At 40.0% G+C, this 13373-nt stretch overlaps 1 protein-coding gene across 2 annotated transcripts in view; it reads left to right on the forward strand.

The window, feature by feature from the left end:
• Positions 1–12489, forward strand: part of LOC131240164 (uncharacterized) — a 41844-nt gene extending 29355 nt beyond the window's left edge. Inside the window, exons 5-10 of one of the 2 annotated variants that reach the window (XM_058238241.1) lie at positions 6106–6177; positions 6595–6653; positions 10823–10910; positions 11081–11292; positions 12005–12059; positions 12234–12489. In XM_058238241.1, coding sequence (XP_058094224.1) covers positions 6106–6177; positions 6595–6653; positions 10823–10910; positions 11081–11233 — 372 coding nt within the window. In that variant the 3' untranslated portion in view covers positions 11234–11292; positions 12005–12059; positions 12234–12489. The remainder of the gene's footprint in view (positions 1–6105; positions 6178–6594; positions 6654–10822; positions 10911–11080; positions 11293–12004; positions 12060–12233) is intronic. The other variant, XM_058238240.1, reaches the window with a different exon arrangement.
• The last annotated feature ends 884 nt before the right edge of the window (positions 12490–13373 follow it).

Below are 13373 nucleotides of genomic sequence, written 5' to 3' on the forward strand. Positions count from 1 at the left end.
ATCCTCACATAGTATCCACCTGGCTTCGATGGACGGTTCTCAATCCCATGGGGACATCTCTGACCTTCTTCTCACAGAATCTCAAGGCGACATATCCTGTCCCACCTCGCCTACCTCCTCAGCTTCCAAGAGTCATGATTGGGCAGATATGGGACCCCTGACTCTGTTCCAGGAGGAGGACCCTAAAGCGATCATCATCGTTGAACCGCTCTAGATGAGAGCTAATTCCTCCCATCAATAGCAGACTGACTCCTTGCTATCCACGAAAGGGAAAAGCCACAAGGAAATCTTTGAGAAGATGCAAAACAAGAGGTGGATCAGGGACACTGTTGGCCACATCGGTCGGTCTCTAGGCCTATCATTCGGAACCCGGCCAGAAGATTACATCGGCCTATTCAAATATATCGAAGACAGAGGAAGGCCTCTTCCTCCGACCAAGACTTCGATCAAACAACCAACCCGCTCTGTCTCCAACAGGGAGCTATCCAACCTCCAATCTATCCCAGCATTATCCCCCGCCTCTTCCTCTAGATGCGGCAGAAAGGGTACTCGGGGCAGAGTGGTTTCTCAATGAAAATACTCTCCTGGAATGTCCGCGGGATGGGGTCCAGGCAGAAGCGGAATCTCATCAAGGAATCCATCAGGCGCAGGCATCTGGATGTCTTATGCCTTCAAGAAACCAAAGTTCTTTCTTTCTCTGATCGCCTCCTGGCCACAATATGGCACACCAATGACGCTAAGTATGTGACTCGGGATGCCGACGACTCTTCAGGAGGCATTCTCGTTGCCTGGAAATCTTCTCCGTGGGACCTGCAACACTCGGTCACGGGCGTCTTCTCCGAACAATCTTGCAAGATAAGTCGTCCACCTTTCATTGCCTTATTATTGCTGTATATGGTCCTAACGATGACTCTCTTAGATCTCTCTTCTGGGATGAGTTGTCTGTAACTAGGCAATTATTTTTAGGTCCCTGTTGCATTGTCGGAGATTTTAACGTCATCCGCTACTCCGAGGAACACTCCCGCAGAAGGAGAGTCATCCCAGCTATGCGGGTTTTCTCGGACTGGATCCAACAACAGGAACTGGTTGATCTTCCTCTCTCTGCTGTCAAATATACTTGGTCTGATGGTCGTCGAAATCCGATCCAGTGCAGGCTTGACAGGTTTCTCCTCTCCAAGGAATGGATCGACGCTTTTCCTTCTACAACCCAGATTGCTCTCCCCAGATCGACTTCTGACCACTGCCCGATCCTTCTCTCGTTGGAGGAAGTTAACTGGGGCCCGAAACCTTTCAAATTCAATTCTGCCTAGATCCTTATCGACGGATTCAAACAGAGGATTGTGGAGTGGTGGTCATCCTTTCATGTAGACGGCTTTGCTGGTCACAGCCTGCTTTGCAAACTAAGACTACTGAAGGAAAGAATTAAACTCTAGAAGATTGAGGAGCTTCGTAAGAGAGATCAAGAAACCGACGCCCTCTTTTCGGAACTGCAGTTTATCGACTCAACTGTTGAAGGCAATGATATTCCCCTACATATCTTCTCCAGATGCATCCCAATAATTTAGGAATTATCTTTTAGGGCCCTTCAAGATGAAATCACCTGGAAACTTAAAGCACGGGCGAAATGGATTACAAAGGGTGACAAAAATACGAAGTTTTTTCACAATATTGCAAGTATGAAAGCTCGGGCCAAAGCCATTCTTAGCATCACGGTCAATGGAAGACAGATCGACAATAAAGATGAAATTGCTACCTGCGTGCTTGCTCATTTTAGCTCAGTTCTTTCTTCTGAGGGCTAGAATCGACCTCTTCTTGAGGGCATTCCTTTTCTCTCTCTTCAAGCTGATGATGCAAATCCTCTGGAAACCCCTTTTTCCGAAGAAGCTTTAGCGGCTATCAGGGCGATGGGTGGAGATAAATCCCCGGGTCCCGACGGGTGTCCCATCAGTTTCTACCAAATATTTTGGGACACAGTTCGCAGCGATATCATGAATTTTCTCCAAGAATACCATAGTAGGAATAAGCTTTCTGAAGGTCTTTAGCGTCCTTCATTGCCCTCATTCCCAAACTATCTGGCGCATCTTCATTTTCTGATTATAAGCCCATCAGCCTCATTACCAGCCCTTATAAAATCCTTTTTTCCAGACTCTTGACAGTCATGGGCAAACGCATTTCTAAGTATCAGAACACATTTATCAAGGGGAGACAAATCATAGATGGAGCGCTGATTGCTAATGAAGTCCTTCACTCTTGCCATTTGTTAGGGAAGAAATGTATCCTTTTCAAATTGGACATTGAAAAGGCGTATGACCATTCTGATTGGAGCTTGCTATTCTATATGCTTAATCATATGGGGTTCGGCGATAAATGGAAACGATGGATGCATGCCTGCGTGGAATCGGCTCATTTCTCCGTTCTCCTAAACGGCACTCCTAAAGGCTTCTTTCCTAGTTCTAGAGGGCTTCGCCAAGGAGATCCTTTATCTCCTCTCTTATTTCTTATGATTGGTGAAGCCCTGTCCTAGATGCTCTCTAAAGGTGAAAGTGTTGGTCTCTTCAAAGGAATTGCGATTCCGGGTGTTTCGTCGACAATCTCTCACATTCAATTCGCCGATGACACCCTAATTATGGTGGAAGCTGACTCTGACTCCGTGCAAAACCTGCAGACAACTCTAAGATGTTTTGAGGCCGTCTCAGGTTTATTAATCAACATGTCTAAATCCAGAGTTTTCGGCGTTAATTGCACAGACGTTGAATTATCCTCATTTGCTAACACCCTCGGGTGCTCCCTAGCATCCTTTCCGACTTTCTTCATGGGCCTTCCTTTAGCGTTAGGCCCTCCTCCAAAGCCTATGTGGGACAAAGTGATTCAGAAATTTAACAAAATGCTTGCTACGTGGAAAAGTCATTATCTATCTATCGGGGGAAGACTCACACTTATCAAGCTGCGCTGTCCAACACGCCTGTCTACTTTGTCCTTATTTAAATGCCCCCCTGATGTCCTCAATAGAATCGACAATTTGAGAAGAGATTTTCTTTGGAGCGGAAAGGAAAATCAGAAAAAAAATCCACCTTTTGCACTGGAAAGACGTTTGTTCCCACTTTAAAGAGGGTGGTGCTAGCATCAGGTGTCTAAAGACGATGAATCGAGCCCTTCTTGGCAAATGGTTGTGGAGGTTGGGTATTGAGACGGATGCTTTATGGTCTCCTGGGGGTTGGTGGACCAGCGATTCTTCGCGGTACAGAGCTTCCTTCCTTTGGAAAGGTATTTTGCCGGTCAAAAAGACAGTTATTCAAAATATTGGGTTCCAGCTTGGGAACGGCGCTGCCATAAGGTTTTGGGACGACCATTGGATTGGTGACACGCCCCTCAAAAACAGATTCCACAACATCTACCGCATCGCTGTCCTTAAAGATAGCCTGATTCGCTGCTTCTTCTCTCAAACCGATTCTGGCTTAGTATGGGAAATCAATTGTTCTAGGAATATGCACGATCGGGAGTTGGAGGAATATGCCGCTCTTCTCAATTGCCTCTCCATGGTGTCGCCAATCAGCGACAAACCTGACAAATTATTGTGGAAGGGGGATAAATTCAGCCTATTCTCGGTGAGATCGTTTTATTCCATCCTCTCTCCCTCCTCTATCCCTGCTTCCTCGGTGCATCCGTTTATTTGGAAATACCAGGCTCCTCCTAAGTTTATCTGTTTTGGTTGGCTAGCGGCTAAGAAACGGATTCTAACGATTGATAATTTGAAGAAGAGGGGCATGCAACTTCCTAACATATGTCTTTGCTGCATGAACGATGAGGAATTGACAGATCACTTATTGGCCCACTGCCCCTTCATCTCTCTCATCTTGCTGGATTTTTTCGAAAGATTCGATGTTTCTGGCTGTCTTCCTAATACTGCCTCTTCTTTATTATCATATTGGCATGGGTTCAATCTGGGGAAAACCAAATTGAATATCTAGAGAATGGCGATCCTCGCGATTTGGTGGGCTGTTTGGATGGAAAGGAACGACCGATGTTTTAACAACACTCATGCCTCTGTTCAAGTTGTAGGATCTAGGGTTAAAAAGCTCCTCATTGAATAGGTCGTTTCTATTTCTAGTCTTAAGGGTTGTAATCTTCTTTTTTTAGGCGTGTAAGTCTGGTTCTGCCACCTTGGCAGATCCTTGTTCTCTTTTAATGAATCGTTACTTTTGAAAAAAAAAAAACCTTACAAACCCAACAACAGATGGTTCATCGACCACTGTTTCCCTTACTACAACTGAGATTCTAGTCATTGAATGACTATGGAAGCAATAGTTTAATGTGCATCCAACTAAGGATTTGAATTATGAGATGAGTCTTCAAAAGCAATAACTGCATATTCCATAACCGAAGGGGTTATTAATGGAGCGCAATTGTGGAATTGAATCTCAAGGGGCTAGATCCGAATATGCTTCTACATGTGGAAACCCCTAGTTCGACCCACTTGCTTTTTAGCTAAGCTTATGCATGAGAGAGAGAGAGAGAGAGAGAGAGAGAGAGAGAGAGAGGTGGAACCCCCTCTTCCTCATCCACTTGATCCCACTCTCACTCTCTTGTTTTTCATAAAGATAAAATGAAAACAGTAATAAATACAAGAAATGAAGGGGAGAGAAGGAAGATAGGTAGTAAGCATGAGCTTTATCTGGGTCACATAGTCACCAGGAAGATTGAGATGCTCTAGAAGGCCTGTGAGGAGATATTGTTATATACAGTCTTCATTCTAGTCTCTGAAATTGATCCTTAACTATTTGTGAAAAGACGCTCGAACCAGTCCTATCCAAAGTGATGGACCATTTTAATATCTTTGAAATTTAACTTGGGGGCTGTTTGGATGCAATAAAATTGGTTACGGGTATAAAAAGGACTGGAACTACAAATAATAGTTAGTTTAATTCTGGACAGTTTTTTAGCCCTGTTTGGTAAACACATGTTAATATGGAATGATTTTGAATTCTCTTTAAAAATAACGTGCTATTCTAGAATTGAAATTTAAATACACAAAGTGCCATCTATCAAGCATCCATGAAACTGACAACTAAAATATGATTTTGCTATTTTATGTTGGTTTATGATCCATCTAAAGGCCCACTGTTTGGATGATGTACTTTGAATTACATATTTCTCATGTGTTTGGTTTATGGTCCATTTAAAGTGGGGCTGACTTTTTTAATTTTGATTTACATATTTCTCATGTGTGGTTATAGGTAAGGGTGGCAATGGGCCAGTGGCCCGACGATCCCAACTCAGCTTTAGACCAGGCTTGGACCTATTAGCTTGGTTGGCTTGCCACCCTTGGGTCTGACATGTATGGCCTGATCAATTTTTCATGTCAGGCTTGGGCTTCTCATGTAATTTTACTCAACCTGGCCTAACCCAGCCCAGCTTGACCCAACTTACATATGTAAGTCTTATATCCTAGAATCGTCATTCTAATCCTCGATCTAGCAGCTTATGCATCTTGAATGTAGACCATTAATCCTGTTTCCTTTAAAGTTTTTTATGTGCATGTTTGGCACATTGGTCAGCTAATAGATTAGGAACATTCAGGTGGGAGATAGGGATTTTTATCAATTTTTGGACCAGGTTTGGTCAGGTCCAAGTCCAACCAATTTTATTTCGGGATCGAGCGTAAGGTCTTAAGTGTTGAGCTGTCTGGGTCCGGCCCAAACCCAATCCATTGCCACCCCTAATTGTGTATTTGCGGGAGAGGGAGAGGGAGATGTGAAAGTGGTTAGAAAGAAAAAAAAAAAAACCACTATTAGGGGATTAAAAAAATGACCAGTTTTTAAGGGTGTTTTTTTAATTTAAATTTATTAAAACATTAACCAGGGACAAATTTTCCACTTTTTATTTCTTAACCAAACATGGTTAGAAAAGAGTTAACTGGTTATTTTTTTAACTTTACCGGTTATTGGTGTATCCAAACAGCCCCTTAGTGTTCCACGGAAAGTGCTAAATAACATCTGGTGTATGCATATGATCTGTTCATAAATGACACCTCTGAAAAGACTCAAATGACTTGTTAAATTCCACTAAGACACATATCCCGAGATCGATGACATTTATATTTTGCAGGAAGGAGTGAACATTTTGGCTGTTAATTATGGATCTGCTGGAGCATGCCAATATCCCAGGCCACTGAAACTCGTAAGTCACAACCAACCACCATTCTCTCTCTCTTTTTATTTTTTTCAATCTTCTATGTTCATTGTTATTTAAGTAGTTCTCAGTGGATTGTATCCTTGGAGGAAAAATAAAAGGAACTGATAAGTTCTTTAAAGTGTTACTTGAGACAAGTCTATATCTGTGAGGTGATATTAGCCAGCAGCTATGAGGGAGAGAAGGGAGGCATTTGGGCCATGTTCCTCATCATGTTTTCCATGAACATCTAAGGATCTCAGTTTTCAGTTCCATTGGTAATATGCTTGGCACAGAAAACCACATCTAAATTTAGGATAATGTAATTCCCCCAAGCCGGAACAAATGTAGCTTTTAGGGGAAAATGACAAGATTTCTTGAAGATACTGAAAATGATTAACCACTTGCTTTATGTCTTGATTGCAGCCGACAAAATGGTCTTTTAATTCATACACTGTCCTGAAGAACAGTGAGCAGGCACCAAGGTAATATATGCACACCAATCCAGCTTTCCAATTCTTCATCCTTTCATTTTATTTTTTTTCATCATTATCTCTCCTATTATGTATTCTTTGTTAGAAAGCATGCTTACGTACAGACTGATCTTATGAGAAACAAACCACCAAGATTTGACCTTTGACAACATGACTGACTTAGAATGGACCAGTTAATCCTCTTTTTTTAAAACATAATAATAATTATTATAATAATAATAAAATTTGTGGATGAACCAGAAATGCATTTGTTAAAGGATCAACCATTTCATCAACTATTCTAGTTGATGAAATTGGAGCCAGGTCATTTACACAGTAGGCCACACCTGGATGCATGCCACATGTAAACTGTGTGTGGGCGTTGCAAATCACTACAGAAGGAATTGACAAGAAGTGCTGTTTTTGCTGCTTCTTTTTCTTCTTGTCCTGTTTGTTTGTTTGTTTGTTTTTGGTTTGACAACAACAATATCTTGCTCAGCATAAAGTGGATGAATTGTGCTAACAGGTGGATTCCCATGTTCACTTGAGTACTTTAAATATGTGTTCAGTTTTCTACATTCCATCTTTCATTTCTGCCATCATTATCATCATTATAGCATCGTGCCAGCTATTTGGGGTCAACCTTATGAATCCTGCTTTACAAATCAATCTTATCTAAAGACCCTATTCTAAGTTTCAAAAAAAAATAATAATAATAATCTGAGGCCCTGTCCTAAGTCCCATATCGCCACCTCAATCCAAGTCCTTTAGGTCTTCCTTTCATCCTCTTTTCATGCCCTTCAATTCTAAGCAGTATTCTGCTTCTTACTTGAGTCATCCCTGGTCTTTGTTGCACATGACCGAACCATCTCAATCCGCTTTCCATGATTTTTAACTTTTATTAGTACTACACTTTTGATTGCTTCAAATCTGTGTTTGAATTATCTCCGATATTATCTTTATCTCCAGCTCAGCGATACCGATAACATAGGTAGCGATACCGATAACACCGGTAGTATCAAAAATTTCAGGTATTAGCAATGTATTGCTAAGTATTGCAAACGTATCAATATCGCTAATGTAATCACCAATATTCAACTATGTAAATTCTAGGTGTCGCTTGTATTGACAATGCATCAATATCGTCAATATTTTCGACTATGTAAATTCTAGGTAATGCTTGTATCATAAATGTATCGACGATATTTCAATAATATCGCCAACGTATTGATATCATCAAAATTTTGTTTATTAGTAAAATAAAAAATAAAAAATGGTTGTATGTAGTGTTCAATTTGTCATTGATAATATCTCAATATTATTGATATCGCAACATGCACGATATTGAGATCACAATCTTTCGTTTCCTTTCCAATTGTTGATGATTTCTTGATGACAGATCATGTATTGTTGATATTTTGCAATATCGATGGATGTTTGGACGAAAGGTTGGATGGTTAAATAGGCTAGAGGGGATGGTTAGTCTTACAACAAAAAAAAAAAAAAAAAAAAAAAAAAAAAAAAAAAAAAAAAGTGCACATAATAATTTTCCTTTGCATAGGGTCCTAAGTTATGCATTATCTGATTGAACTAAGGTAACTATATTCAAATATGATGCATAACATTAAAAATTTTGTGGGCCACAAATATATTTTTTTTGGATCAAGCTGATATTTGTTTTTTCCTTTCATCTAAGTCTGTGTGAACTTATCAACAGGTTGGATGGTCACAGTGGACCTTAGAAAGTTTTCAATGGTGGGGGATCAATGACCAATGTTTCTCAAGTCTGTGTGAACTTATCAATAGGTTAGATAGTCACAGTGGACCCTAGGAAGTTTTCAATGGTGGGGGGGTCAATGATCACTGTTTCTTATAGTGTGATTCACTTGAAACTTGTATCTGTTTCATTTTTGGGACCATGCCATAAAATAAGCAGTCCAAACAGATGGACGACGTTGATATGCAATACATACATCGATGTGGGCCCTAAAAGTTTACTCATGTACGCAGTTTGTTTGGTTAAATCCAAGCAACCAACAACTTGAATGCGATCTTGTCCATGGGGCTACCTCGAGATAAGATGGTGTATCAACACCATCAATTCATTTTAACATATCGGCCATGGCCAAAAAATAAGGCAGATCCAAATCTGAGGTGGACCACACCACACAAAATAGTGGTTATTGAATGACGACCATTAAATTTTTTTTGGGCCTACAATTTTTTTGGATCAAGCTAATATTTATGTTTTCCCATCTAGGTTTGTCAAACCTTATGAATGGATTGGATGACAAATAAACATCACGGTGGGCCCTAAGAAGCTTCAATGATCATTGCGACCACGGTTTTTGTGGTGTGGTACACTTGAGCCTTACATGTCTCCTTTTTGGGCTCATGCCTAAAGATTATCCATGAAAATGAATGGACGGTATGGATTTGCTGGTGCACCACACACCAGTGACTTGGTTGGTGTGGGTACGTGTGGTGCGAAGATGAGTGTTGACGCTGGTCGAGCTCGAGTTGTACAAACAGTTCAAAGGAGAACAAAGTTACATAGGCTCCACAATAATGTATTGATTATATCCACACTGCTTCATCCATTTGGAGAGATCATTTTAGATCATGAGCTCAAAAATGACTCATATCAAAAGATCAACTAATATCAGTGGGATAATGATTCTCACTATAAAACCATTCGTAGGGCCCACCATAATGTTTATTTTCCATATCCAATCTGTTCATGAGGTCGCACAGACTTGGATGAAGAGGAGAAACAAATATCATATTGATCCAAAACTTTTGTGACCTTCAAAAGGGTTTCAATGGTTGACGTTCAATCTCCCACTGCCTATTTCAGTGTGGTCCACTTGATCTTTGGATCTGTCTTATGTTTTGTCTCAAGCTATACAACTAGGTCGTCAAATGGACAAACGGTTTGGATATAACATATACGTCATGATGGGACCCACAAAACTTGGTGACGTCAACACACCATCCAGGTTGGTGGTGTGCAGTACACGAACCCATCTGATTCCCGTAATAAGGGCTGCGGGCCCTTTTTTTTTCGAAGGAGAGGGTTTCGACGTTCCGGAACCCTGAAATCTCTTAAAAATCTATGATTTCGCTGAGGATTTCTTCGGACTTCGCCCAAATCTCTCCCAAATCAGAGATTTTGTTGCTTCGTTTCAAATGGCCCTTCAAATACATCTTCCGATCAGGGTGTTCTCCTCTATAGGTACCGAAATCTACCTGTTGAAAGTTTTTTTTTTTTCGAATGATGATGTTGTCCCAACGTCCCCGAGTTGTAGTATCGTTGATATCGCATGATATCGAATGATTTTGGTGATATTATTCTATATTTATCAATATATCGATCGATACAAAATATTCTGTAAATTTTTTCAAATTTTTAGTATCTTACTGAGGGTTTCGTATCACTGGACTGCGATATCGATAATATCGGCCGATAGTTTCGATATTTCGAACACTGGTTGTATGTAGTGTTCAATTTGTCATTGATAATATCTCAATATTATTGATATCGCAACATGCACGATATTGAGATCACAATCTTTCGTTTCCTTTCCAATTGTTGATGATTTCTTGATGACAGATCATGTATTGTTGATATTTTGCAATATCGATGGATGTTTGGATGGTTAAATAGGTTGGATGGGATGGTTGGACTAATTTCTTACAACAGCACATGCTTTTAAGGCCCCCATTAAATGGAAAAACTTGTTATATATGCATTCTTTTTACATTTTTTTTTTTTTTCTAAATATGCAAATATGAAGTTTTGCTGAAAATTCCACTGTTTTTTCCATGTTTCCCCACATTTCCGGTTATCAACGATATTATCGGCGATATATATTTCCGTATCCTTAGCTAGTGAAACTTGTAGTGATACCGATACTTCAAACACTGCTTCAGATGACCTCATTCTTTTTTGTCCTTCCTATTCTTCCCACACATCCATCTCAACATCCACATCTTGGCAACACTTGATCTATGCCATGCTGAATTCTAACTGTGCAACACTTTGCCCCATTAAGCTTCCTAGGCATGTAGAGTCACAAAAGGCAAAGAAGGCACATCCCCACTTCATCCATTCCATCTTCTTTTTTTAAAAAACTTCTATTTTGGCTTTTACCATTGCTGGAAAATTGGGGTCCTTGCAGAACTCCAGCATTCACTGAAGAACTGGGTGGGGAGAATGGAGATGGCGAAGGCACAATGCCCCCGGAGAGATCGTTCTGGTCTAAATATGTGAGTACTAATCTATTTATCCTTTCCTCTATTTCCCCGTTTGCATGTCCACACACGTGCCCCTTTTTCGCTTAGCATAGTTATCCTTCTTTTTTTTCTGTTTTTCTTTTTCTTTTTAATTTAATCACCATGTGCTGAAACTTGTCATCAATCTCTCTGTTTGGTTTTAGTGGATGTACATGATCCCACTCGGGCTCATTATCATGAATGCTGTCACACAAGCGATGAACATGCCCGAGGAACAGGCTGCAGGTCAGGCAGGTTCCCAAGGGCAGCAGCCAATAGCACAACGGCCACAAAATGCAGCTGTGAGAAGGAGATAGCAAGTTAGGTGCTCAAGTAATTTCTCTCTCAAGGAAAGACTGGCTTTTATGGATTCCTGGTATGTAATGTGCATATTTTTCATAAATTTTCAATGACTTAAAAAGTCTTTCATTTTTCTAATTTGACCATAAAAAAAATCCGAATGGTGAAAATGGCTTCACCAGTAACATTTCAAAAGAGGCAGTTCCCATGGCAGAGGGTATGTATTTGGACTTTTTGGTCATTTAGAAAAGATTTGGGTGGTTCTTGTCAGTAATTAATGGATTTACCTGGGAAGGAGGGTAACTGCATCTTTTTAGGCTAAAGAAGCCATCTGTTTCCATGTCCAGTGTCATCAATGACCAAATACATGCTTTTCTCCAACGAGTATGTGTCAATACATTAAAGCATGTGAAGAATCTTAAGATTAAACAATATGTTTGGTTTGTTTGTGAAACACACAATTCACTGATATACATTTCAACTCGGGAATGTCACTAACCATCTGAATCATAATAAGATACACACATGATGCTAATGGCACTTGTTTCGTTGGCATCCAATCAACATTATTGGTTTTGATGAAAATCACTGATGCATCTAGAAAAATGGTGGATACTCAACGAGTTGGATTTTAATATTCCGACCAATGGGTGGCTCATTGGTTGTCGATGATTGAGAACCTACAGACAAGATCCTCATTAGATGTGTATGTATGTCCGCAGCTATTGTCCCCACACAGTGAAATATGTACTTGAAAGGTTTTCTCTGTTTTGGGTGTATTTTAATAGGCACGGCTCCATTGCAAACTGAAAATCAGCACACATCTCTCACCGTTTAAAGAAGGTAGGGATCCTGCAAGCATTTCAAAATGTGAATTTTCAAAAGCCCATTTTGAAATGCATGCTTAGATTTCCTCCCACATTTATTTGATGATACGAATATGTGCGCACAGGCTCTCAGTGCACACAACATGTGTCCCTTATATCCTAATGATAGACATTGTGCTTTGCCTTTCAGGGTTTACCAAATGGCTTGTAACTGCAGTTGCATGCCTGTAACCGTTGCTGGGCATACTTTAGACATATTCACCATTTTCAGAGGTGTTTTGTAAGTTAAATGGTAATTTAATTTGGACAGATGTTTTCCAGGGCAGATTTTCCATTTGGTTGTGAGGAAGAGGACATTGAATGCTTAGTTATTTTCTGTTTGTCATAAGACAAATACCAGTTTCTGGCACACCTGGAATCAGAAGAAGTCACAGCATTTCTCTAGACGTTTTTTTTTTTTTTTTTTAATAGGCAAGTTGCAGTACTTTCTCTTCAAATGCCTTGATAAGGAGAATTGTTCCCGGTCATGCCTTGGGAGAGTGGGAACACTGTTAACTCAGTGACTGAACTGGATGTATGATAGGTGGCTTGTTTAAAGGCTGTTTATTCTAAAACAGGAGCTAAACATGGTTCTTTAGATTGAGATGTCATTTTTGCCTTTCAAATCTGTGGCCTGCTTGATTTCTTGCCATGCACCGAGCTTACAATGTGAGGCCCCATGCATATGCACCTGCCCATAAATCGGGCTGCTCATGCAAGTTCCAATCACAGAATTTGAACATCGAATGCTGAAAGCGGGGGTTAATCTCTTCTGTAACTGGTCTGGCTATCTTTCATCAGTTCCAGCGGTAAGGATGGTGTCTTTCACTATTTTTATTCTAGTGCTGATGCACTTCTATTTTGTGACTTTTAGAATTGGAGCAGGGGCAGTCTAGATGGTGAGAGTTACTCTTACATTGATATTGCACCTCAATGGTACAGATACTGAGGGGAAAATAAAAGTTGCAAGCTGTGGTTGATTATTATATTGTCGATGCTTCACAGTATTTTCAACATTGTGAGATGTCGATGTTAACCGTTTGAAATAATACATTATACTGTTGATACGTGATAATATCCATGATGCTAGTATTAATACTAGAGAAATTCCTGAAAAAAAAAAAAAAAGAAAAGAAAAAAGAAAAATCAGAAGTTTTTGGGGGTCTCTTCTTAGAAATGTTCTAAATCAGTGCATTATATCTATTGAATTATTGTATTATTTCTTAGTAGTACATTAAAATCATATCTATTAAATATTTTTGTCCGGTAACACAGTTTTGGCTTCTATTAC

Source organism: Magnolia sinica, chromosome 3 (assembly GCF_029962835.1).
Source record: "Magnolia sinica isolate HGM2019 chromosome 3, MsV1, whole genome shotgun sequence".
NCBI classification, from domain to species: Eukaryota; Viridiplantae; Streptophyta; class Magnoliopsida; order Magnoliales; family Magnoliaceae; genus Magnolia; species Magnolia sinica.